Source organism: Centruroides vittatus, unplaced genomic scaffold (assembly GCF_030686945.1).
Source record: "Centruroides vittatus isolate TY-2023 unplaced genomic scaffold, ASM3068694v2 contig_885, whole genome shotgun sequence".
Lineage (NCBI taxonomy): Eukaryota > Metazoa > Arthropoda > Arachnida > Scorpiones > Buthidae > Centruroides > Centruroides vittatus.
This window is the reverse complement of record NW_027122577.1, coordinates 1443288-1467424: the sequence shown is the minus strand read 5'-3', so window position 1 is coordinate 1467424 and position 24137 is coordinate 1443288. Positions and strand designations below refer to the sequence as shown.

The 24137-nt window shown below is 31.7% G+C and overlaps 1 protein-coding gene across 2 annotated transcripts in view; it reads left to right on the top strand.

Annotated features, from left to right (window-relative positions):
* Positions 1–247: 247 nt before the first annotated feature.
* The window catches only part of LOC136983768 (ubiquitin-conjugating enzyme E2 S), a 32431-nt gene continuing 8541 nt past the window's right edge, over positions 248–24137 (top strand). Inside the window, exon 1 of one of the 2 annotated variants that reach the window (XM_067280618.1) lies at positions 248–499. In XM_067280618.1, coding sequence (XP_067136719.1) covers positions 491–499 — 9 coding nt within the window. In that variant the 5' untranslated portion in view covers positions 248–490. The remainder of the gene's footprint in view (positions 500–24137) is intronic. The other variant, XM_067280617.1, reaches the window with a different exon arrangement.

Below are 24137 nucleotides of genomic sequence, written 5' to 3'. Positions count from 1 at the left end.
TAAAAGAAATACTTGTATTATTATGATTTTAAATAAAAATGTAACAAAATTAAATTATACGCGTTTATTTTTTATTCTGTAATTAAGATAAAATTTAATACTTCGTATAAAAATTGTAACGATATTTGTCTTAAGTTACAATTATTATTATAAGTATTAGTAAATATCATTTTTTATGCGTTTCCGATATTATTATTTCAATAAGTAGATTTTAAATCGAAATATTTAATAGGAAGGAAGCGTAATTTACGAAAATATTTCTATTGGATAGGATATTATAGTTTAAATTCAATTCGACCAATCGGACGCGGTGAGAAAAGTCATTGGTGTAATTTCAAATCAAAACCGTCCACTGAGAGCAGTCGTTGTCATAGCAACTGTTATTAGTCTAGTTGTCCGAAGACATTGAAAATAGGCCTTGTGAACTTAAGTATTTTAACAAAAAAATCGCAGAAGTTAAAAAATTAAGATATAGTAGATCTTCAAAACGATGTCTAGTGTAAGTACTGTACGTTACGTGAATATTTGAAATAATATTTTTATTTTATGAACAAAAAAAGTCGCTAAGCCTAATGATTCAACATAACTAATTTTGCAGTAAAAATGATCAGATGCATTTCTTACAAGTATAAGTGCATAAAGTTGATTTGTTTGGTAATTTTCTCAGTAAATACATTTTAAAATGCCTATCTGAGTAATATGTATATACAAATAACAGATTTATTCAGCTTATAAAACATGTTAGAATCTTAAACGAAGACAATTTTATTAATAATTATAATTTTGGTTTATCAAACAACTCATAGTAGAAGGGAAACTGTAATAAATGTACGTTTTAAAGTTTTTTCACACATATTGTATAAAAATCACCATTAAAATTAACCTAAGTTATATGTAAGGAAAATAGATAAAAGTTGAACTAAAATAAGAATTTTAAATGATATTAATAACTGACTGAATAGTCTTATATGACTAAATACTTTTTATTCATTCATATTATTCGAATATACTGTGTGTGTATATTTTTTATCTAATAAATATAATTTATAATATTCTTAAGGTTAACTTTTTGATGTGATGGCTTATTGATTTGATGGCTTATTGACTAGACTTTTCCGATCCTTTATAATAGTTTTATTTAACATGGTATTGTTTTTAAATAATAAACTGAATATTGCAATAACTTGATTACGCTTCCCAGATGAGCATTCTCGTTCTAATAACTGACTTTCTTTGAAAGATCTTTAGACGTCCTATAAAAGTAATGTGTTTTGCACTCTGTTTAATAATCTCATTTATTCTAATCAACAGATCTTTAGCTACACACTAAGAGACTAGTTTATATCTGCTGTTTGGATTGAAAGCACCATTAAGTATTAAATCAAACTGCAGTTCAATCACAACTGCAAATAATTAAAAGTAGTATTATAAATGTTGATAATTAGTGGTTGAACAGCAGCTTCTTTTGTATTATGCAATGGAAATCTTTTAAAGCCAAGTGATCGCTGGATTATATTGGGTTATATTAATGCTACTATTTTAATCTAAAAATCAGCATTAATATAACCCAATGAAATCTGGCAATTGTTTGGCTTTAATCTAAAAATCTGGCTTGTAGATGTTTATGTTGGAAATCTTTTACAAAAAAGATATACCAGTTAATTAGAATATCATCAATGCTACCATATTTATTGGCTTTTGGCAATTCTAGAAAGTGGCTGACTCTTTCAGGGCTTACTTTGGAGATGGAGCGAGAAAGTAACAAGGTTGTGGCCAAAGTTTTCATCTCTAAAACGTGAACGTCAAAGTTCGAGTGCCGCTTACAAGAACAGTGCTCGACGTTAGACATTCACATTTTAGAGATGAAAACTTCGGTTGCCACCTCACTAGTAATAAAATGGTTCCTTTTTTTTTTCTTCCTGATTCTTATGGAAGATAGAATATAACAGGCATGGGCAAATGCAGCTCTTGCTGAAAGTGTTAATTTCTGTTTTTTATTATTATTTTTATAATTTTGTGAAAATATGTTTATTAAAAAAATTCAATATTTGTTTTATATTTATATTATATAATAAAATCGCACGCCTTACCATACTATCTACACGACAGTACAGAACTGCAGCTCCCATGCATTTTGCAAAACCTACATTTCGGCTCCCACTGAACTCCTGCTTGCCCACTCCTGGAATATACATTGCAATATATGTGAAATAGACTGGCCACTTACTACATTTGCTTTATCCTAGGTTGTACAAACATCCTGCCTTCAAAATACTAGTTAAATGTGCTTTTACGCATTTTTAGGATTTGATTGATATTTAGAGTTAAATATGATTAAGGAAGTTGAAGCTGTGCTTGAGTGCCAAATGACATATTGTAGATAGTCTTGTCAACATGTTTAAGTATTATAAAATAACAGTATCCTGTAAATACCTGACTGAACAAATTGTTTTACTCAAGCATTTACAGGATATTTGCCAATAATGACTCCATAGGCCTTAGAAATTCATATGTGAGCTACATCAGCAGAAATTTTAGAACAAGACTGATGGAACATTAGAAAGAAAGTGTAAACAACACTAGCCTGCTTTGCAATGCAAGACAATACTCATGTAAGGTGGGATGAGGCCAGTACTGTTAAACAAATTAACTCCTCTAAAAAAAAAAAAAAAAAAAAAAAAGCACAAATGAACAACTCAAAATTTTTAAGCAAAAAATTAAAAAGTGAATGCATTAGCTACAGGGATGTGGAATTTTTTGGAGACTGCTTGAAATATACAGTTATTAACTTTTCTTGAAATTATTTTTTAGTTTTATGTAGCTTTAATTTTTAATTTTCGAGAGCAGCACATTTGTACATTTAAAGTAATTGGTGTACATGTTCTATTCATTAAACATTACTTTCTATTTAAATTTGGATTTGAAGCATGAAGGCAGTAAAGCTAGCTGAAAACATTGGAAAATTTTTAATATGCTATTGTTTAAAATTCAGATTATATGCAGGTTGTTCAGATTACTAGCTATCTGTTACTACAGATATAACAACATGAGTAGAGTTGTTCTGAACTTAAAAATACAATTGCACTTAACATTAGATTTTAATTATAAAAAGTGAATTGATCTTTGGCAATGACTCAGATAACTTTCAAAGACTTATATCAGTCTAGTTCACTTTATTGTTTGGCAATTTATAGAATATACTCTAGGATCAATACGATGGTGTATTGATGACATTGACCTTTTTGCAAGACTGTTTCTGATCTATTGTGATGAGTTATGCAACTCTACACTTGTCAATGGTATTCAACAAAATCAGTGGTGACTGAACCAGCTCCACTTCTAGTTGTTGATAAAACCCAATGAGATGACACATTTTAAATAGGTCTTGCCAAATCTGCACATGTTATCTACTTGCAGTGAAATTTTAGAGCTTGGACAGTATTGTTTAATTGTTCAGTTTACTGTGCAATACATTTGGAATGGGTGTACTATAGATTACCACCTATGGAATTTCAGGACTTTGATTATATATTTGAACTCAGGGGACCGAGACGAGTTCAACAGTAGCCTATTTTTGGACCAGAGACAAATAATAAAAAAGTTATCATACTTTTTAAGTTACCATACTTTTTTAATGCTCTCATGAAGACGGCACCATAGTTGCTAGTACTGCCATCTTGCGGTAAAGTCTGCAAACCACGACGTTGGACTACGGTCATCTCCAGTAGGGTTAAACACGCAATACGAGAGTAGAGAGAGCGATGCGACTTCCGATCATCGCGCAATTGCCATTTCGGTTAATGTTACTTATGGCAGCGAACATGGCGGCCGTTCCCACTGTTCATGCTCCCGACACCTCCCGGAGGTGAGCCGCCGGCAGGCTGCCATGTGCTAAACGTCACTAGTTATTGATTCACGGTAGTTCTTGAACAAAGTAAAAAAAATGGGGGAAACGTCTACTAAAGGCAATTTTAACGGAAGCGACGCAACTCCCGATTGTGACAGCGAGGCCAACTTAGTGGGGAGAGCGACGTGACTCCCTATCATCGCACGATTGCTGGAAAAAAGTATGATAACTTTTTTTATTTTTTGTCTCAGGTCCAAAAGTAGGGTATCATTGAACTCGTCTCTGTCTCCTGAGTTCAGATATATACCGAAAGACCCGAAATTCCATAGGTGGTAATCTATACTATCCCCTTTGGAATTTGTCATTTCACTTTCAATGGAGGACTTCAAGCATGCTTTGAGGTTTTTTTTTTTTTTTTTTTTTTTTTGCATGACGAGGAAGGTGGTTTGTCATGTATATAGATAATGGTACTAATTTTGTGGTAGTATCTTGAGCTCTTTAGTGTCTTGACTGTAATAAGATATTAGCAGAAAAATCTGTTCTAAAGATAAAAACAACACTGTAGTCCACTTGCAGTAACTTTGTACAGAGATTGATGAGTTGTGTGAAACAACTGCCAAGAAACAGCTTGGAAATAATGTATGACATTAGAAGAGATGAGTACCCTTTTATGCCATAAATGCAACATCTTTAACATGTCTCTCAGATGATCCCAACAAGTTACAGCCATTTACTTATCACATTTTTCTTCAAAAGATATGTGAGGAGAAGAAAAAATTGATTTAGACAACATTGATTCCCAACATCTACTGAAATGAGTGCATTATTTGCAGTTGTTGAAAAACAACCTGAGACAACGATTTAGAGAATATCTAGTGAAGTTGGTAAGAAACCCATAGGTGTCATTGAGAAGATGTAAAAAAAATATTTCTTTTTAAGTAACCTCTTCTACTTTTGTAACTGTAATCAACATGTAAATTTTCAAACTGGACAAAATGCTTTTCTTGATTTGTCCTCTCATTTCAATTCCAAATTACCACTTATCCTACTGTCAGATTTAAAGCAATACAAATTATTATTAACAAAATTCATGACTTCATATGATATCCATACTATTTTTGTTACAACTGGTCAGCAGTTAAATGGCTTTTGTTATCTAAATTTCTATGCTCTCTCAACTGGTCTTTTCTACCAGATCCTTCAATTAATATTAAACAAAAATTCTTTTTGTATTTTATAAATTAGTTTTAATATATATATATATATATATATATATCTATATATATGTATATATTTAAAGAAACCTAAATAATCAAAAATGGCATTCAAGGATGTTTATAAAAAGGCACAATCATATAAGTATGACATTTCTCACAGAAATGGAAAGAAAATGGAAATCCTTGATTATGTCACCTTAAAACAGTACTATAATGAATGTAAAATTTACTACTAAAGTTATTTCCAGAAATTTGTTTCTCAATTAGCCTTCAATCCAAGAACTTTTTGGGTCTTTATTCCTAAATTCTCTAATCTACATTTAAACATCATATAACATTGCTGATGAAGAAATATATATTTATAATCAAACTAAATTCCTTTTTTTTTTTTTTTTAAATATAATACATGATGCTTGATAAAAACTTTTGCGGCTCCACTATAGTAATACAAATCAATTAGGTTATATCTCCCCCAAGCCATATTTTCCTATTCAATTCTTCATGATGTCATAATATCTAAAAACTTCTACTTACAGTCCAGGCATTCCTATTTTCTGTAAAAAGCAAGTGTTTATCTCTTCTGTATTTTTGCATCTGTTTTCCTCTATACTCAAAGCTGGATTTATACTTATGTAGTAGTCAATGTCTGTTATTTCTGTTTCAATGATTCCATGCAATGCTAAAAAGTTTGAAACTTGCTTGTATAGAGCCATATACTTCCAATTATATCCTGTCTCTTTCCAGTATTAATTAACAATTTTTCAATTAGTAATCTGTTAGAAATCCAATAAGTAATAATAACAAATTATAAATTAAAACTTCAAAAATATATTGCTTATATTGATATTTCTAAAGTCTTAACTTATCAAGAAGAAAGATTTAGTTGTCCCTATCAATCTACTGAATTTGGTGTAAGTGGTCTATTAAATCTTACAATAAACTCAATCAAAACAAAAATCATGATTTTCAGTCTGTTAAAAATTGTGAATAATGTTTGTGACCTTAGTGTCATTTTTGATACTCAGCTTTTCACCTACTTATAGAAAACTTAATTAAAAAGATTTCCATCTGATGCAGCATGCTCTGGTGTAATTTTAAAAAACATCAACTAAAACTATCCATATGGGCTTCAGCCTCCCCAGCAATGTTAAACTTAATATAGAACTTAAAATTTTTATTACCCTCAACAGAATTTTTCTTCTGCTGGCTACTAATACAAGTAGTCCTGATGTTGCACAAGTTCTTGGACTTTCCAGTTTAACCTAATGTATTGAATATTTTCATTGCATTTGTACCTATAAATATTTTAATGGCCTGTTCCTTCTCACTATAGTTACATTCATATCCTTTCATTTAACGCTAGGAGTGCTGGAATTTGTTTATAACAGGAACTGCTGATACAGGTCATTTTGACCTGTAATAAAAAAATTGCGAACTAAAGAATCTAATGTATTTATTTTGACATATATTTTTATTATACATATTTCTGAATATATATTTTTGCTATCAAAATTCATAAATCACCAAAAATTAATTTATTCTGTCAGTACTTTTTACTGCACATCAGATATTACCTGAATCTCTGCTGTGCATTTTTCATAAACAGGAACTTTGCAAGATTTATAGAGTTGCATTGTGCGATTGCCATTACTTCGGCAGTAGATCCCCATACTATTTCTACTTTTGTTCTCTCCTGGTAAAAAAACCTGAATTTCCAGACTTTTCAAAGTTTGGAATGGTTAGAATTGGCTGTTCTCTCCTCTTTAGATAATTTTAATGCAGTTATTCTGATATCTTTTAAAGATATTTGTACCCAGGAATGCATTTTTGAGTCATCTCCTTGTGTAATATATGTGCACTGATAGCCACTAAATCCAGGATGGTATAAAACACTGTTACAAGCCTACATTGTGATGAGCTTCATGTAATCTACTCTAAAATTGTACCATTTGATCAAGTACATGCATTGACTCCAGCTTTGTTTTATTTATCATAGATTATTGTTTCTGGTTTCCTGTTTTTGTCTTGTTGTTCTCTTGGAAATTTCAACAGAGTTATGAAGTGAATTCATGAGAATTATGTTTTTATCCTTTGATTTATAAATTGTTAAAATTGTGTAATCTTCATTGTCCAGTATGACTGTTCTCATAATCGGCCCTTTATCCACGATACCTTTCACTTTAGAAAGTTTGTGCCAATTGTATCATACTGTTTCCAGCATGCTGATTTTCACAGAATGTATGTAATGTAGAAATGAAAGAAGTTAAAAAAATTGTCACATGTAGTGTTGATATCTGAATACATATACCGTATTTACTTGCATATAAGACAGGATTTTTATTCATATATGACAGTTTCAAATTCCTAGGTCGTCCTATACACGTGAGTGAAGATTCTTTGCATTTTTGCAAATACTTTTTGTGAACCGTGTATTCATATGTTTTACTGGATGCTTACCCTCTTGTATTTAAAAACATAAGTATTTTATCTGGGTTGTTTGAAATGTTCTTGTATATTATCAGGAGTAAGGATGAATAGCAGTAGGAAAAGCAAAGCTTTTGAATTGAATTCCAGATTGAAATTCCAAAATCACATGGGAGCCCAATATAAGTTTTAATCCATTCCCACAAGAAAACAGATGATTATTCGGAAATCAGAATTTGGAGAAACTCGTAAGTGTAATCGATGGAGAGTGTATTTGGCTAAGAATAGGCAAAAAAGGTTCCGAATTGTCCAGCTTTATGCGAACAAATTATGTTGTCGATTTTACAAGCTTTTTTTAAAGTTTAAAATGTTAGTAATTTTTGTGGGACAGTGTGTGCATGTATGTGCATTTGATGTTTTACTTGTAATTAAACAAAATAAAATTAGAATTGTATTAATGAATCAAATTTTCTTTATTTTGATCATTAAAGTCACACCTTGTCCTATATGCGAGGTCGTCTTATATTCGAGTAAATGCTGTAATTGTTGACTAGTTTCATGATAATATGCTGTGCCAATGATATTTTACCCAGACATGACACATCTTTACAAAGAAAAGGAAAACCATTTAAAAATCATCTTTATTTCCCATCAGGCACAATCCAGATATCCAGATCTTGATGTCCAATTTGTCAGGTTTATTTGGCGTATATTGAATGAAAGCACAGTGTGATTTGTGCAGGAACAGGTGTTCATCAACAACAACAGATCACTTAGATTGAAGCATTTCATGTAATGTACTGACAAAATATGATGTACAGTACTTTAGCATTAAAAATTTTTCGGTAATTTTTCACATGTGTATACACTTAGAATCACATATATACATAATAAATAATGGTAAAAATATTTTCGTTATTCAAAAACATCATTTAAAAAATATATCAGTAAAATGTTTTGTCAGATATTGATAAGTAAAACTATAGGTCATTTTGACCTTTAGTTGGCGGTTCATGATAAATCATCGTATTTAATAGGGAAAAAATTTCTAGTTTATCAAAAATGTTATCTCATTGTAAGATAATCTAATTTTTGGTAAAATGGAAATTTTAAAGAAAAAACTGAAAATTTGAAAGATAATGAAACATTCAATTAGTTATACGGGTCAGAATCCATATGATGGTTCCAGTGTTAATACCAAATACAGTAGTCATTTTGTGTTTATATGCCATACTGTCACCTTAATGTAATGAATAGTTCATTTTTTTATCATCAAAAAATTGTTACTAAAATTGATTAGCTTTAAATTTGGAGAAATCAAGAAATATCTGTAAAAAAGAGATTAAGTAATATTATGTAATGAGGTGGCATATATTGTCTGAGACATCACCAGGTTTAATGTATAAAAATAAAATAAATCCAGATAATGATATTCTTATGGATTGTTAGTCCGATAATTTTAGACGAAAAAGGTAGTTTCTGCAGAAAAATTGTTTTATTTATAATTTCAACTTTAAATTGGGTGGAAACTATTGCTTGTATCAAAAAATTAATAAGGACCATTTTTGTAGAGAATTTTCTCATTTTCAAGTTTATATAGCCTTTGTTGCTGTAAAATCAATAGCAACAGAGATATTAATGAAAAACCAATTTTAAACCCTCTGTAAGCACCCTTTAGCACATTAAGTATACAGCAGTATGCTGGAGACTTTTGACATTTTATTTAGTATGACTAAATAAAGCAAAAATATACAAAAATTCAGCCTTCTTAAAATTTTTCTGCAAAAAAAAGTTTCTGGACTGTGACAACGTAAGAAGACTGTAGTGATCTTTGCCATGTGTATTTTAGTTGTTTCTTGGAAAGGACAAAGTTGAAAGAGCCAAATTACATGTTGCGAATAGTGAAATAGACCACTTCAGTAACAATATTCTCTTGAATTTAGTCTAGAAATATTGTCCAAACTACATCATGACTCAGGAAATGTAACAAGTCAACAGAACAACCTTGGAAAGCATGTCATAAGAATGCATAAAGGATGTCAGATCCAAACCCCTTAAAAAGAGTAAATTTGCAATTGTTTTTCAGGTTGGCAAGATCATCAAATATCTTTTGTTCCTTCATTGTGGATTTGTTTATTGTTTGCTCTCTAGGCAACTGGAGGGGAGGATGTTGACATTGATGTCAATGATTTAAAAAGAGAGAGGGAGACCTTGTATTTGACTTCCGAGAATTTGTCTGTTTTTAGAATGACATGAACAGAACATCATTTTGATCATCTATATTCTTCTGGAGTTCTGAATGTTTCCATAACCATTTTTTCCTCTCTGAAATAAAATGAATGTTTCCATTCTATATGAATTGAACATACAGAATTATCATCCTTACCTTCCAATGTAGACACACCTCTGCATTGGAAGACAAGGATGGCAACTTCTATGCTAATAATATATTACAGTTGACTGACTTATCTTGCCACTCTTCCTTCCAGTTTGAGGGGGTGGCTTACCTCCAATGCATAGGTGTGCCTATGGGAAGCCCCCTTTTGGGAACACTTTGTGAAGTATCAGGCAACTGAAAAATCAGGTCCTTCCATCCTATGAGCATGACATTGCCCTATATTCCAGATATATTGGTGACCTATTAATTGTTTGGCATCATAAACCAAACATTGATGTTTTTTTGGATTCTTTCAACAACAATCTTTGTCTTTTTGGCTTCCACTTACACATGGAACAGCATCCTACATCTGTTGCACATTTCCTGGCTATCAACATATGCATACAGGATGGTAGAATTTACACACTGATGTACTGCAAACCCATGTACAATCCAATTTTCATCCCATCCTCCTCTTACGATCCCTTCCAATATAAACTAGTGGCTTTTAGAGTCTTAGTAAAAAAGGGTGTTCACACACACTTCTACTTTCAAGGAGAGATCTCATGAGTTGCAGTACATAAAACAACTGGCTATCCAACATGGATATCCACCTAGATTAATTTAAAGTTTAGTGAACAGATATGGAGAGCAAGACAAAAATACGAGAAAGATGGAACATAAATTCAAGGTTGTGCAATATAACAAGACCATGATGTGCAGGTGAACATTGATAATGCACCACACACGGGAGCATTCTCTACTTAAGTACTGTACCTGGAAATGCTGTAAATTTTCAAGGCCAGTGGAAATAACATTGCTATTAACTACAAGGACAATAATACATTATCTTCAGCTTGGAGCACATTCTTGGACATTTAATCTTACTTTTACATCTAGATAATTACATTCTGATACAAACACGTGATATCTGATGGTCAATTAGGCATTTGTTTTATATTTTAAATTATTATATTCCATCATACGTTCTATTCTGATATATGTTTCCAAATAATTTCTTTAACTTGATGGTTGCTAAAAGCAGTTGAAAATGTTTGTTTTTCTCCAACATTGTGTTTCACAAGCTGGATTTTTGGTTGTGTAAGTGTTTTGAATAAAGTGTAATTTGTAATAACTGAAGTTGTGTTACAAAATTAAAGTTTTGAGTGAACTTATGTTAGGTTTTTTTTTGTGCAAATATATCCACAAAATAGTGTCTTAGTAAGTATTAAAGCATCATTTAATTTCTGAGATGTTTGATGGTGCTGTATGAGAGACGTGTATTGTACCTTCATCCATTAAGAACAATAATTTTTTGAATGAATTTAACATAACACTATTATCCACTTGTGTCTCCAATTAGAAGTTACTTTTAAATCTGCATATTTATCATTTATTTATATACATTCAGTATATATAAATTTCATTTATATATGTGTATATAAAAAAATCTACAAGTAACTTCTATCTAAATAATGTGTATAAGTATAGTTTTTACTTAATTTCATTTTAATGAATTTATTCTAAAAATATAAATATTTTTCTGAATGTCATAAATCTGATTTCATGTTCATTATTTTGTATTTCATAATGATTGTTTTGGCGCCTTAAATACACAACTGCAGAATGTCGTCAATATTCAATTACAATATAAAATGTTTTTTTCAGAAGATATGGATGGGAAACCTAGCAGATTTTTAAGGATACTAGTCTTAAAAATGCCTGAATGTTTTTCAATATTCTCACAAATTTATCTATTTATTCTTTACTCATTTCCTTTTCTTATAAAATGTTTGTTCCATCATTATCTTTCTATAATGTAAAAAGATAGTCAGCAACTATTCCTTGTTGACTAATGTTTAAGATATTAAACATTTGATCATTTGCTATAAAGTTAGAATACTGTATCTATGTTAAGACAACTGGTAAAACTGCATAAATTAAAATTTTTGCCATATATATAAAGAGATTGCTGCAATTAACCAAATCCTGTGTTAAGCAAAGGATACCTCTACAATGAAAATTTGTGTGTATATATTGTATTCTGAGCAGGGCTGTGGTAGATTTTTACACGACTCCAGCCAGGGGGAACTTGTTAACAAAGTAGGCCCGAAAATTCTGACATCATCATGTGATCTCAGAATATAAGCTTCAATAAATATAGTTCTAATAAAGATAGAACATAGAAACTTTTTTATTCTAAAGCTAAAATATTCCTCTAAGTAATGACATAGTCAATATATAAATATGTATTTGATAAGTTTTACTTTTCTGGCTGTTATATATAAGACAAAAAGTGTAGCAATGAGTCAAAAAATGATCCCACCTCAAATTTTTGCATTTTTGGACTCGGCACCTCAAAATGTCTAGATATGCAAAAGATTCGGTTTTTTTCCTGTATGTACGAATGTTAGACTGTATGGGAGGCACAATTTTGAATCAGAGTCAGATGGTTTAACACAGGAATTATTAAACTTAAAATAGTTGAACTAAATCAGTTGGTACACATTCTAACATCTGTGCGTACAGAAAAAACCCCAAGTGCTTTTGCACTTTGTTTCAAGGCTTCAAGAGTCCAAAAGAGTAAAAATCTGGGAAAGTCATTTTTTGACTGATCGTCATTCTTTTCCTTTGTTATAGGCATATACTGTATAACAGCCTGGAAAGTAATAATGACGACGATTCTGATTTTTTTAAAATACAAAATAAAACAATTTTAAAAAACTAATTAAACATTAAAATTTGACACATCTACTGAATAAGTTATAACTTATATAAGTTCACATTTATTGACTTGTTTGTTGATGGCAATTGTATTTGGTAAGCATGTGTGAATAAAAATAATAAATACATTTGTACACAAAAAAAATTAGTTTACTAAAAATGTTGTACAGTATATAACGGGTGGCCAAGCTTCTTGATAGTCCGAGCCATTTTTCAAAATTTGAAATTTTTCGCGAGCCGCAATTAAATACGTATTTAAAAGGCATGCAAAAAAGGTATTTAAAAAATTTTCTTACAGAAATTATATTTATTGAAAGCATATAAAGAAAAGTACAAAATATGTGTATTGAATTTAAATATTAAAAATTAAACACATTTATTTTACTTCTCTTGATGATGATTTAAAATTTGGTGAATAATTAGTGACAGCACTTCTCAATAATTCTTTGAGATGCTGGTTAGTTAATACTGATCGGTGTTTGGATTTCACGAATTTTAAAGTGGAATAAAATGATTCACATAAGTACGTTGTTCTGAATATTGAAATAATTCGACAAGCAGCCTTTTTTAATTAAGGATACTTCGATTCTGGAACAAATTTCTAAAATTTAGTAATCGACGTCAACTTATATTTTAATTGTAGAGCTTGATCTTCTTGCATCTCTATTAATTCTAATTCTCCAGATGCTTTTTGGGTCATGATTATATTGGAAATGGAAAACTCGCCTTGAATTATGTTAATTTCAAATGGATTCAGAAAAAAATCAAGAGACAATTTAAAATATTTCAAGTCTTGAAATCTATTTTTGAATTCTGTCAATATTCCTTCTAGCTTTTTTATATACTCGTTGAGTTTTTCTTGTTTAATATTGGAACAAATTTTTTTAATTCGAGGAAAATGACAAAAAGTTTTATTTTTAATGTCTTTTTGAAAAAGTTGTAATTTAGTTTGAAAACTAAATATACACTGAGAGGTCAGATATTATTTTATCTTTCCCCTGCAATTTTAAATTCAGTGTTTGCAAATGTTCCATGACATCAGTCAAAAACATTAAGTCTTGTAACCACTCGTCATCGTCTAATTCTGAATAGGTTATTTCCTTTTCTTTTAGAAATGCAGTTATCGGATCAAACAAATCTACAAAACGATTTAATACATTGTAGCTAGATAACCATCTAACAATGCAAAAGAAATTAATGTCATTTGGAAGTTCTTTGTCCTTTAATTCTTCAAAGAAATTTTTGAATTGTTGATGATTTTTTGCATTGGTGTGAATGTAATTCCTAATGTGTAACACTGTTTTCATAACATCAGGATATTTTAAATATTTTGTAACGAGATGTTCTCGGTGAATTATGCAGTGAATCAGTATGAATTGTGGAATTTGAGAATCATCTCTTAAAAGCCCAATAAGACCAATTTTTTTACCCAGCATTGCCCTCCATCAGTTGCAATACTTACAAGTTTATTAAGAGGCACATTAAAAGTTTTCATTATGGAATCTAATTCATTTTTAATATCAACACTGCGGGTTGACTCTTGAAGTGCTACTAAATCTAATAATTCTTCCTTAACAACAAAGTCAGGTGAAACAAAACATATGAAAACTCCAATTGCGGAAGATCTGTGATATCTGTAGATTCGTCAAGGGCTAAGCTGAATGCAATACAGTTCTTCAAATCATTTTTTAAATTATATTCAAGAGATGTATTAATTGCAGTTATGCACTGTTCGGTTGTGTGTCTTGAGATGGGTATTTGCAAAACAACTTTGTGCAATGCTGCATTATTTGGATCTAAAACTTTAAGTACGTCTTCCAAGTTTTTTTTAATAAACTCCCCCTCTCCATACGGGGATTTTGCACGAGCAATATTCCAGGCAATAACAAAACTGGCTTCAGCACATTATTAGCTTGATTGCTACAGGTCATCAAAACTGACTGTTGTTTATTTAAATTTGATTTTAAAGAAGCAAGTTTATCTGATCTTAATTTGGAATTTAGTGGATACTGATTAGAAAACTGAGGATGATTAGTTTCATAATGTCGATGTAAATTGCTAGCTTTATAATTTTTGACCATAGAATTACAAATAACACACAATGCTTTTCCGTTATTGTCAATAAAAAAGAAATTCTCCTCCCAGTCATTATTAAAACTTCTATTTTCTTGCTTGTATTTTCTTTTTTTATTTTTGTTCTCTGTCGTCATATTTTTAAAAGAACTGGAAATAAATAAATAAATTTAGAAAATACAAGATTGATGTTATTAAAATAATAACATGTGTTACATACTACGAAACAAATTTAGTTAACTAACTAAAAATTCCAGATTACAAATTATATCCGTAGCAAGAGTGATACAAATTGTTTCCTCCAGAGCACAATGTCAGCTGTCCTTTGCAATGAAAGTTTACAAATTCAAAATTGGTCTGGAGTCAATTACGGATGATTACACCACTATGTTCATTTGTGCAGTTTTTGATGAGTCATATCATTCTTAACTTGGACGGAAATGAAATTTGTTACAACGTTGCACTTAGTCTTTCATATTTGTTGTCAGTAATTTAACCCTTCTATGATCGCCCTGCTTCTGTGAGAAGCCCTCTGGTGGTTTTTTGGTGGCATTTTTTCTGAAATTTTTCAAAAAATTCAAAAAATTTAAGTTCTCCAATTTTTTTCGAACTGTGAAATATGCAATAAATAACGTTTTTATTGCGCGCCGAGTTTACTCAGAAAAAAAATTCTAAAAAGTACTGGCTTCTAACAAGCTTCCACGCGACTATGCGCGGTAGCAAAAAATCGGGAAAAAAACGAAGGGAACTAAGTCAAGAATGAGAAATACAACATTTAGACTGGAAAAAAGAGGTTGCTTATTTTGCCATGTTGATTAATTTATTATTTTTCATCTCTGTTATAAACTGAATTACTCCTTACAAAAAAAAAAATTACTTTTATTAAGTTAGCATTCACTAAAGTTCTTCATTTTAAGAGCAGAAAATAAATGCTCTACTGAAACTTGGTGACAATGCTGTAACAATCAATGTTGTATTTTGGATAATGTTTGGATAGTCATTTTAACATCAAAACTCGAAGAGTGGTCAATGTGATTTATTTTTTCCAGTGCATAATAAATATCATCATCAAATTTTTGTAAGATTTCCTTTTCTGTCTGTTCTCATATTAGAACTCAAGCTTAATTTTGAGGGTAGAGACGAGTTATATAAAAAAAAATTTAAAAAAAATCAGCAGATGAGCCAGATGTTGCTCATGCAAAAAATAACGATAATGAAGATTAATATATTTAGATTATAGCCGATTTTACCCGTTTTCACTGGGTGCAAGAATTAGGTCCCCCTCTTCCGAGACTAATTGGAGAATTTTTAGATTGGTCTAAAAATATGTTCAATTTTTTGCAAAAATGCAAAAAACTGCATCTAAAATAGTACAGTAGAAACAGTTCTTCAGGGTAATCCTTACCAGTCTCCCTCTCCCCTGCAAGAGGAATTTCAAAAATCTCTTCTTAGTGTACATTCTAATGACGTATCCTGTGTACCAAATTTCAACTTTCAACTCCTAACCGTTTGAACTCTGAGCTTATTATTATTATTAACTCATCTCGATTATATTATAAGATTGTAAATGCTAATAACGAGTAAAATATTCATTAAGTCCGACCACACTGGAGATATGACACAAGATCCCTTTTATGTCTCTACTCTGTCGACCTTTAATAAAGAACCAAAATTTAATAGCATTAATGCTCTTTGTACACAAGCTACTGTGCCAAATTTTGTTTCTTAACTTTTACTCATTCTGAGATATTGTTTAATAGTTCAGAACAGAATAAAGAAATTAAACAAATTAGACGCCAACATATATTTGCAAATTTTTCCCTTTGTTTGACATTTTTTGGGTTCAAGAGATCTCCAAATGTATAGATTTGCAAAAAACTTGGAGTCAAATGTGACACGATTCAAATACTTTTCATTTTTTATATACATAACAAGTTGAAAAAGTAAAAAGGAGTCAGAGTCTAGGGGATTTTTGAAGACTCCAACTCTGACTAAAACACCAAAACTCCATGACTCTGAATCTGACTCCAATTCCACAGCCCTGATTCTGAGAATAAAAGTCTGTGTAAGTTTATCTTTGTTGTTTGTTTTTGAATGAGTTGACTGGTTATTAGCAGTACTGATTGGATCTCTTTTAGATTTTTAACAAAATAAAGTATGAGTTTTACCATTTTCCTAAAATATACTGTTTGATTTATTATAAAAAATATGTTAGGAAATCAGGAACTAGATTTCTCTTGTGTTTCTTGATATAGTACACATATATTATAATCAAACCTTGGATTTTGAACAGTTCACTTTCCAAACATATTATCCAGTTTTTGAGTTGTCATATTTTAAACTTGATACAAGGCTACAAAAAACCAAATAACCAGCAAAAAAACTTTGAAAGTGCTAATGTTTTTGCTAATAATAAATGGGCATCCTCAGACTAAGTAATCCCACAGCTATTGAAACAACGGGGATTGCAGTATATGTGTAAAGGGGGTGATATAAGAAGGGGAGAGGAAAGTAAATTTACAGTTTGAAGCATAGAAGTCCCTTAGTTTTCACTCTCTTCTGCAACACTAAAGACTGTCCCGACATGCACTCTAACTAGGCATCTACACTATCCCCATTACTGATCAGATTCAACTGCACAATTACAGATCCAACTGCAACTTAGAATACATAGGTGCTACAATGTGCCCTTTAAACAGTATCCTCAAAGAACATCTTAATTCTATCCTGAAAGGATCTGCTAAGACTGCACTAGCTATCTTTGCCTAGCTATTGGTGTGGATTTCAACCGTGAATGCCTCATAGTACTGCCATGTAGCTCTTCCCAGCAACCCTTTTCTCAAACATCTTGAGCAAGTTGGAATTTATAAGGCTGCTCACGAAAATACCACTATTAACTTTTGCAATGTAGACTTCTTCCCCACAATGTGGAAGTCTATCTTTGAACTGTAAATTTACTTTCCTCTCCCCTTCCTCTCTCCTTACGTTACCCCCTTTTCACATGTATGGCAATACTCCGTTGTTTTAACAGCTGCAGAATTAGATAGTCTGAAGATGACTATTCAACATGGGTGAAAACGTTAGCACTTCCCAATTTTTTTTACTGGTTATTTGGTTTTTTTTGTAGCATTGTTTCAAACAAATTGGTTCACGAACAGAATTTCTAACTCATATTTGCCTCACTTGCCATACAATAACTCAGTTGCTGAACATGCTACACACCAAGAGCCAGACATATTAGAGCAGTGGTTCTTAACCTTTTAGTGATAAGGGACCATTTATCAAAATTTATCTCTTGCCGTGGACCACGAACTGTTTGGCAGTAATATAAGTGCTTATAAAGTTGTTCTATAAATTAAACACGTACAAAATTATCCGGAACCAAGAGTATTAAATTAATTGCGAAAATGTTACATTAATTATATTATTTTAGTGCAATTTTTGTAACTGCATAGTGTTTACCAACTGCTGGATTCTTTGTTCAGTGCTACTCAAAGCCAAACGCATGTCGGCACTGGCATCCAACTGATTTCGATGTTTATTTTTAATTATCAAAAGCACTGAGAATCCTTGCTTGCATAAATATGTGGTTGAAAATAAAGTTAGGTACCGTAAAGCGATTTCTCGAATTTTAGAGGAAGCGATAGCTTTTTGGCTCCAAAAATCTTCAAGATTAATTCCTGTCTTGAAAGTATCCTTGCAGTTACTATCGTGTTGCATTTCAATTAACTCTTCTTGTGTTTCATTCGGCACCTCAGAAATATTGACTATGAAAGGATTGCAGATCAGTTTCCGAATACCTTTGTCCTTGCAGTCAGGAAAATAGCGATTGAATTCATTTTTCAAGTTTTGCAAATGGAATGTAATGTTCTTTTATATTTGTCCTTTAATCTCAGCACACTTCTTCTCTGTGCCTTCTATATCCGTTACCAGACTACGGCGACACCTGGCGCAGGTTAGTAAGGTTAATAACGCACCAAGGTACTTACTAGGGAAAGTTAAACCCAGAGAGGTTTCCCGTTGCTGTCTCTGGAACGTGATGTTACGCGTGAGAATAAAGCCTTACAGGAGGTCTTTTAAAGGAAACTGGCCCCTATTCAGGTGTTACAAACGTGGAGAAAACCTGGAAAACTCCACATGGCCACCCTGTCCGAACGCGGTGGGAACTCGCGACCAAACTCCCAGCGTTTAGCAACAGAACCGCTCGGCCACTGGTGGGCATCTCAGCACACTGTCTGTCAATAATAGGGGTCAATGTATCAAACACAGAAAAATTCTCTCTTTCAACTTTGCTGATCAATAGGTTGATTTTAGCGATAAACGCACTGATTATATCTTCAAATGCAAATATATTGCTAGTGCCTTCCAATTTCATATTTCCTGAACCTTGCAGTTGAAGGTTCAATTTATTTAGTTGTGCAAAAAAATCCACTAAATAAGCAAAATGTATTTGAAATTTGAACTGACAGAACTCGTCGTCATTTATTTAATAATTTTAGGATGACTTCACGGACCACTTCGGGTGCTTTCAGGGACCACCGGTTAAGAACCACTGTATTAGAGACACATAGGAGGTCAACTCCCTATATTTCTTATGTTAAGGAAAGTCAACAACCTGACCAGTTGCTTACAGGGCTACTGTTTCAGAAGTTACTGATGCTGAGACTTGCTTTGCATCGTTACACAAATCATCAATGATCTTACTATTTAAATTAGATTTCAATGTGCATGTGGGAAAGATACTACTACTATATTTTGGTATGTGCTGCAGTTGAATTTAATCAAATTAATTAATAACAATTGCATTAATTGACATTCACATAATATAACTGGCATCCAAGAATTTGTGTTTAAAGGTGCTTAAGTCAAATTAAATAACAAAAATTTATTGTGTATAATATTACATTGCATTTTTAGCATGAAATACAGGTAAAAAGGCAAAAAAAAACTTTATTTTGGATGAATTAATCCATTATATATTGTTTCTTATGGAAAAATTTGTTTCAGTTTTAGAATAACTTTTATGAATGAATTATGTTCAAAAATAGAGGTTTGACTATATTCATGTAGCCATTGGGTTTTTTTCTTATAAAAGTATAATGGTTAAAAATTCTGTTCTTGAAGTCTCTATATTATTAATTACATTGCTAGGACAAGACTTAACTCTAAAGAAAGAGCAAGCTCTTTTAGAAAATCAGTATGGAATCCATATCATGTGTAAATAAAAATAGTTAAATAGCAAATGTAATCTGCTAGTTACTCATTTATATTGAAATTAATAGTGATTTATTGTAATTGCTTTGGGACTAGTCTATACTGATAACATTAAATGGAGTAAGTAAATAAGACTATAATTAGTGAAAAATTGGTTTTATAAAGATACATAACTTGAAGATTTATGTTATATAATTGAAGTAACAAATGCTAATAATATAGGCTATTATATTGCAAATTTAAGACAATAGCCAATTCTTTAAATATTAATTGCTTTAAGACAATGATTGCATATTATATACCACATGCTGGGGTTGGTAGAATGAAAAATTAGTTAAATAATTAGTTGTCATTATCTTTAGGTAAATAAATTCCGATTACAATAAGAAAAACTTTTTAACCAAGTTTTAACTTATTTGATAGAAATGAAGTTTGTTCTGAAGATTTCATAAACTTGCTAAAATATTGTTAATTAACACTGATTAACTCAAAAATATTAAACTGCAGTATCTAAAAACATTTTTTATATGATTAATTATTTTGTTATATATGTTTTGTATATATATCTGACTTTCTGAATTCAGAGTCTAAATATTTTAAAATATTTAGATTCTAAAATATTTAAATTGTATGTTTGTATGTAGACTCTGAAAACAATGTGTGTGATTATGATAAGCAATTATTTAACATGATCAAAATTAGAATGTCTCAAAACCTAAATTAATGTTGATCATGTTAAATAATTGCTTATCATAATCATACATAAGCGAGGTTGCAGCCAAAGTTCTTAATGCGTGAACATCAGACGTCGAGTGCTGCCTTCCTGCAAGCCTAGATGTTTGACAGTGGCATTTGGAATGTTGAGCATGATTCCAATGACAATCCAAATGCCATCGTCAAACTTCTAGGCTTACAGGAAGGTAGTGCTCAATGTCCAACGTTGATGTTTTTGCATTGAAAACTTCGGCTGCAATCTTGCTATTGTTATCAAAGGATACATATAAACATACAATTTAGATATTTTAGAATTGGAGTGTTTACGTGCTATTTCCATAGTATGATGAGCATTGCATACAAACAGCTGTGAATATAGAATTAAAAAAATTAATTTACAACAATTACATTTAAAATATATATATTTTTTTCTTACTTGAACAAGATGATTTATGAATTTTTTGAAATTCTAAATAAGCCTCCAATTTAATTTAGAATTTGAGAAAATATCTTTTGATGCTTGATCAAAAATGTTTAGTTTTGCATTCATATGATTTGACTGATAGCATTTTAATTCAGTCTTACTTGTTAGTTGATAAGTTCATTAAAAAAAAAAAAAGAAAGAAAACTGAATCTGTTTTTCTGTATTCAGTTGCTATAAAACCTGTAATATTATCTATGATGATAGTGTAACATTTTCTATCAACATTACTGTTCAAATTTGAATAACTTTCCTATATTTTTGATATTGGAAAGGCAATTTTGAAATTGTTATTACAATCCAATCAGAACATATTTTTAAATAACAGAATTTGAATTTTAAATAATATGTTTTCTGTATTATTTATTGTAATGTGACATGAAATGAAAATGTCAAATATTATTCAGAAAAGACAGTCATATGTAAAAGAACATTTAGATGAAACTATAAGATGAGGAAGAGAAAAAATGGCATTAATGAAATGATGACTCAAATTTTACTTCTAAAATTTTTATTACTGTATAATTCATTGAAATTGATAGTAAATCATTGAATTGAGCTGAACTATTGAATTGAATTAGTAGGGTCAAAAACTTTACTTATCTCAACTTAATGGACCCATTGTATGATTCTAGACCAAGGGTGGGCAACCTTTTTTATAACATGGGCCAGAATAAATTTTACGTTTCTTCCGCGGACCGTAGTAGTTAAAACATAATGCCTGGTGGTGATTGTTAGAATAACATTTTCATTCATTTGTAAGTAAATTTTAGTGTTTATTTGCTGGTTTTTGGGTGGTGGTGTTTTCTTCAGATTCGATTGAATGAGAATTCATATTTTCATTGAATTGAATCCTAAGAACCGATCATTGCTTTATTCTAACATTCTTCATTCATTACATGAATTAGAAACAAATTTAAAAGATTTTGTGTAACAAGTTCTGCATAAAAAGCTAACAGCCAATAAGGTTGAGTTCAGATTGACCACCAAATAAAAATGACAATTTTTAAAATGTATTGTGAACAAATTAGTAAGTGTTTTTATTTGTGGGCCGTTACATCAGATTGTACAAACTTTTCAATCCACTCAGTGTAATAGATGAAGAAACTTTAAAATAATGGGTCTCATAAAGATAAGGAAAGAATAAATTAATCCTTAAAGATAAGTTAGTTGCAATAGAGAAGGCATTAGGATCAAATTCGACAGCTGCTGAAAGCTTGTGTATTGGCAAAAAAGAAAGAAAAAGAAATTGGAGTGGAGAAGCAAGCCAATGAAACAGAAATAAAACAAAGCCCAAAACAAGATTTTGATTGGAAGGGACTGTAAGATCTTCCTTGAAGAACTGGAATCCCATTTACAGAGTTTTGTTTAGGGCTATGAAAGAAGCTTCAGATGACAACTAAAAATGATGAGTGTTCAACCAGAGAGGCAAAAATATATTGTAATCACTGTGGCAAATCCTGAATTGACTGGAGAATTCAAGACAAGTTGAGGATTTAGCCATCAATTCAAACAATATCATAATTTATTACAACAACATTGAACAGTTATGGCTGCAAGATTACATTTCAAAAGTCATTGTCTTCATTAGACATGTACTGTACATCTTTGATGACAGAAGAAATTCAATATTGGTAATATCTATGAAACTCTAGTATTGTTTGTAGGAATTGGTTCTACAACGAATCAGTCTTAGCTAAGATGACATTCTTCTGACAACAGTACATGAAAAGATGTGCCACACACTGATTGTAACTGCTAAAACTGATGGAAGATGAAGCCATATGTTGTTTTGAGGCAAAATCAACCAATGCCTGACCTAGAAAAAATGTTTCCAGAATTTGTGATAGCAATTTGTCTAGATCCTGCAGTTATTCCAGGTGTGAGGATGCATAGTATATAGGAGTATCCCTGCCCATTGGAGACTGGAGACTTAACTCCCAACTTATCGACACCAGTGTGAGGTCACCAATGTGGGTTTTGCTTTTCCAACCCTACTCACTTAGGGATCGACCTTAGGTGAAAAGGTTACGACCCTCGCTTTGCCCGCAATCTGTCAGGGTGACACAAGAAAGCCTTTTTAACGTATGGGGGCAGTGGTTTGCTGGATGCAAAGAGATCCACACAGAGACCGCATTTACAAATTTTATCACGTTTATTTAGATAAAGACATGCTTACAGTGATGGTGATTTGCCAATCTGATGAAGTCGATCGTTGAAAGTTTTTTTTGGAGAAGAAGCTTCTTGCAGGACCAAAGAAAGTTTGTCCTCGATCTCAGTAGTTGCTGGAGGCAGGGAGAACAGGGATCCACACCAGGAGATAGGTTCAGTCTGGGTAGAGAAGTATGTTCAGGGAAGTTGAGTCCCCCACTCTTCCGCTCTTATCCAAGTTTTCAGGTCTTCTCTGTAGTTCTGGTTTTAGTTGCTACATCAGCCTAACTGTGTTCTGATCTCTCACTTCAACCTCTCTGTGTCCTTGGGATCTCGGGCTTTTATATCATTTTTACCCGAAATTCCAAGGTTTTGGTTGGTCCAAAAGATGGTCCCAGTAATTCTATTGGTCCCTGGTCTGTCGCCAAACATCCCCGAAATCCCCCAATCTGGGCCATTCCCCTCCGGAGTCGGGTCAAGCCCTTCCCCAGATGGCAGTCCCAGAAATTTTACGCTAATGTGTATTTTTCTGTCCCAGAGAAGATGCGGCTGTCCAGGTCGCAGCCCCCTCCACAGGATTGTCAGCAGGTCCTGCTTTGAACTCTCTGTAAGGTGACCGTCCAGAGTTATCCCGGCGGATGATCCCTCAGTCATTTGCATGATGTACAATCGGGGATCTGTCGATTAGGTTGGGAATGCAACAATTAAATTGTTTCGCACCCCATTCCTTGGCCACATTGGTCCTGTTTACGAAATAAGTCACCAATTTAATGGCTCTAACTCAACAGCCAGTTTCCTGACGGGGGATGTGAAGTCTTGGCCTCACACAGGAAATGTGCGTACAGAATTCATTCAGCCCACAGGTATCTGCTGAAATAAGTTTCAAGGCATGATAGAATAAGAAGTACAATGAAT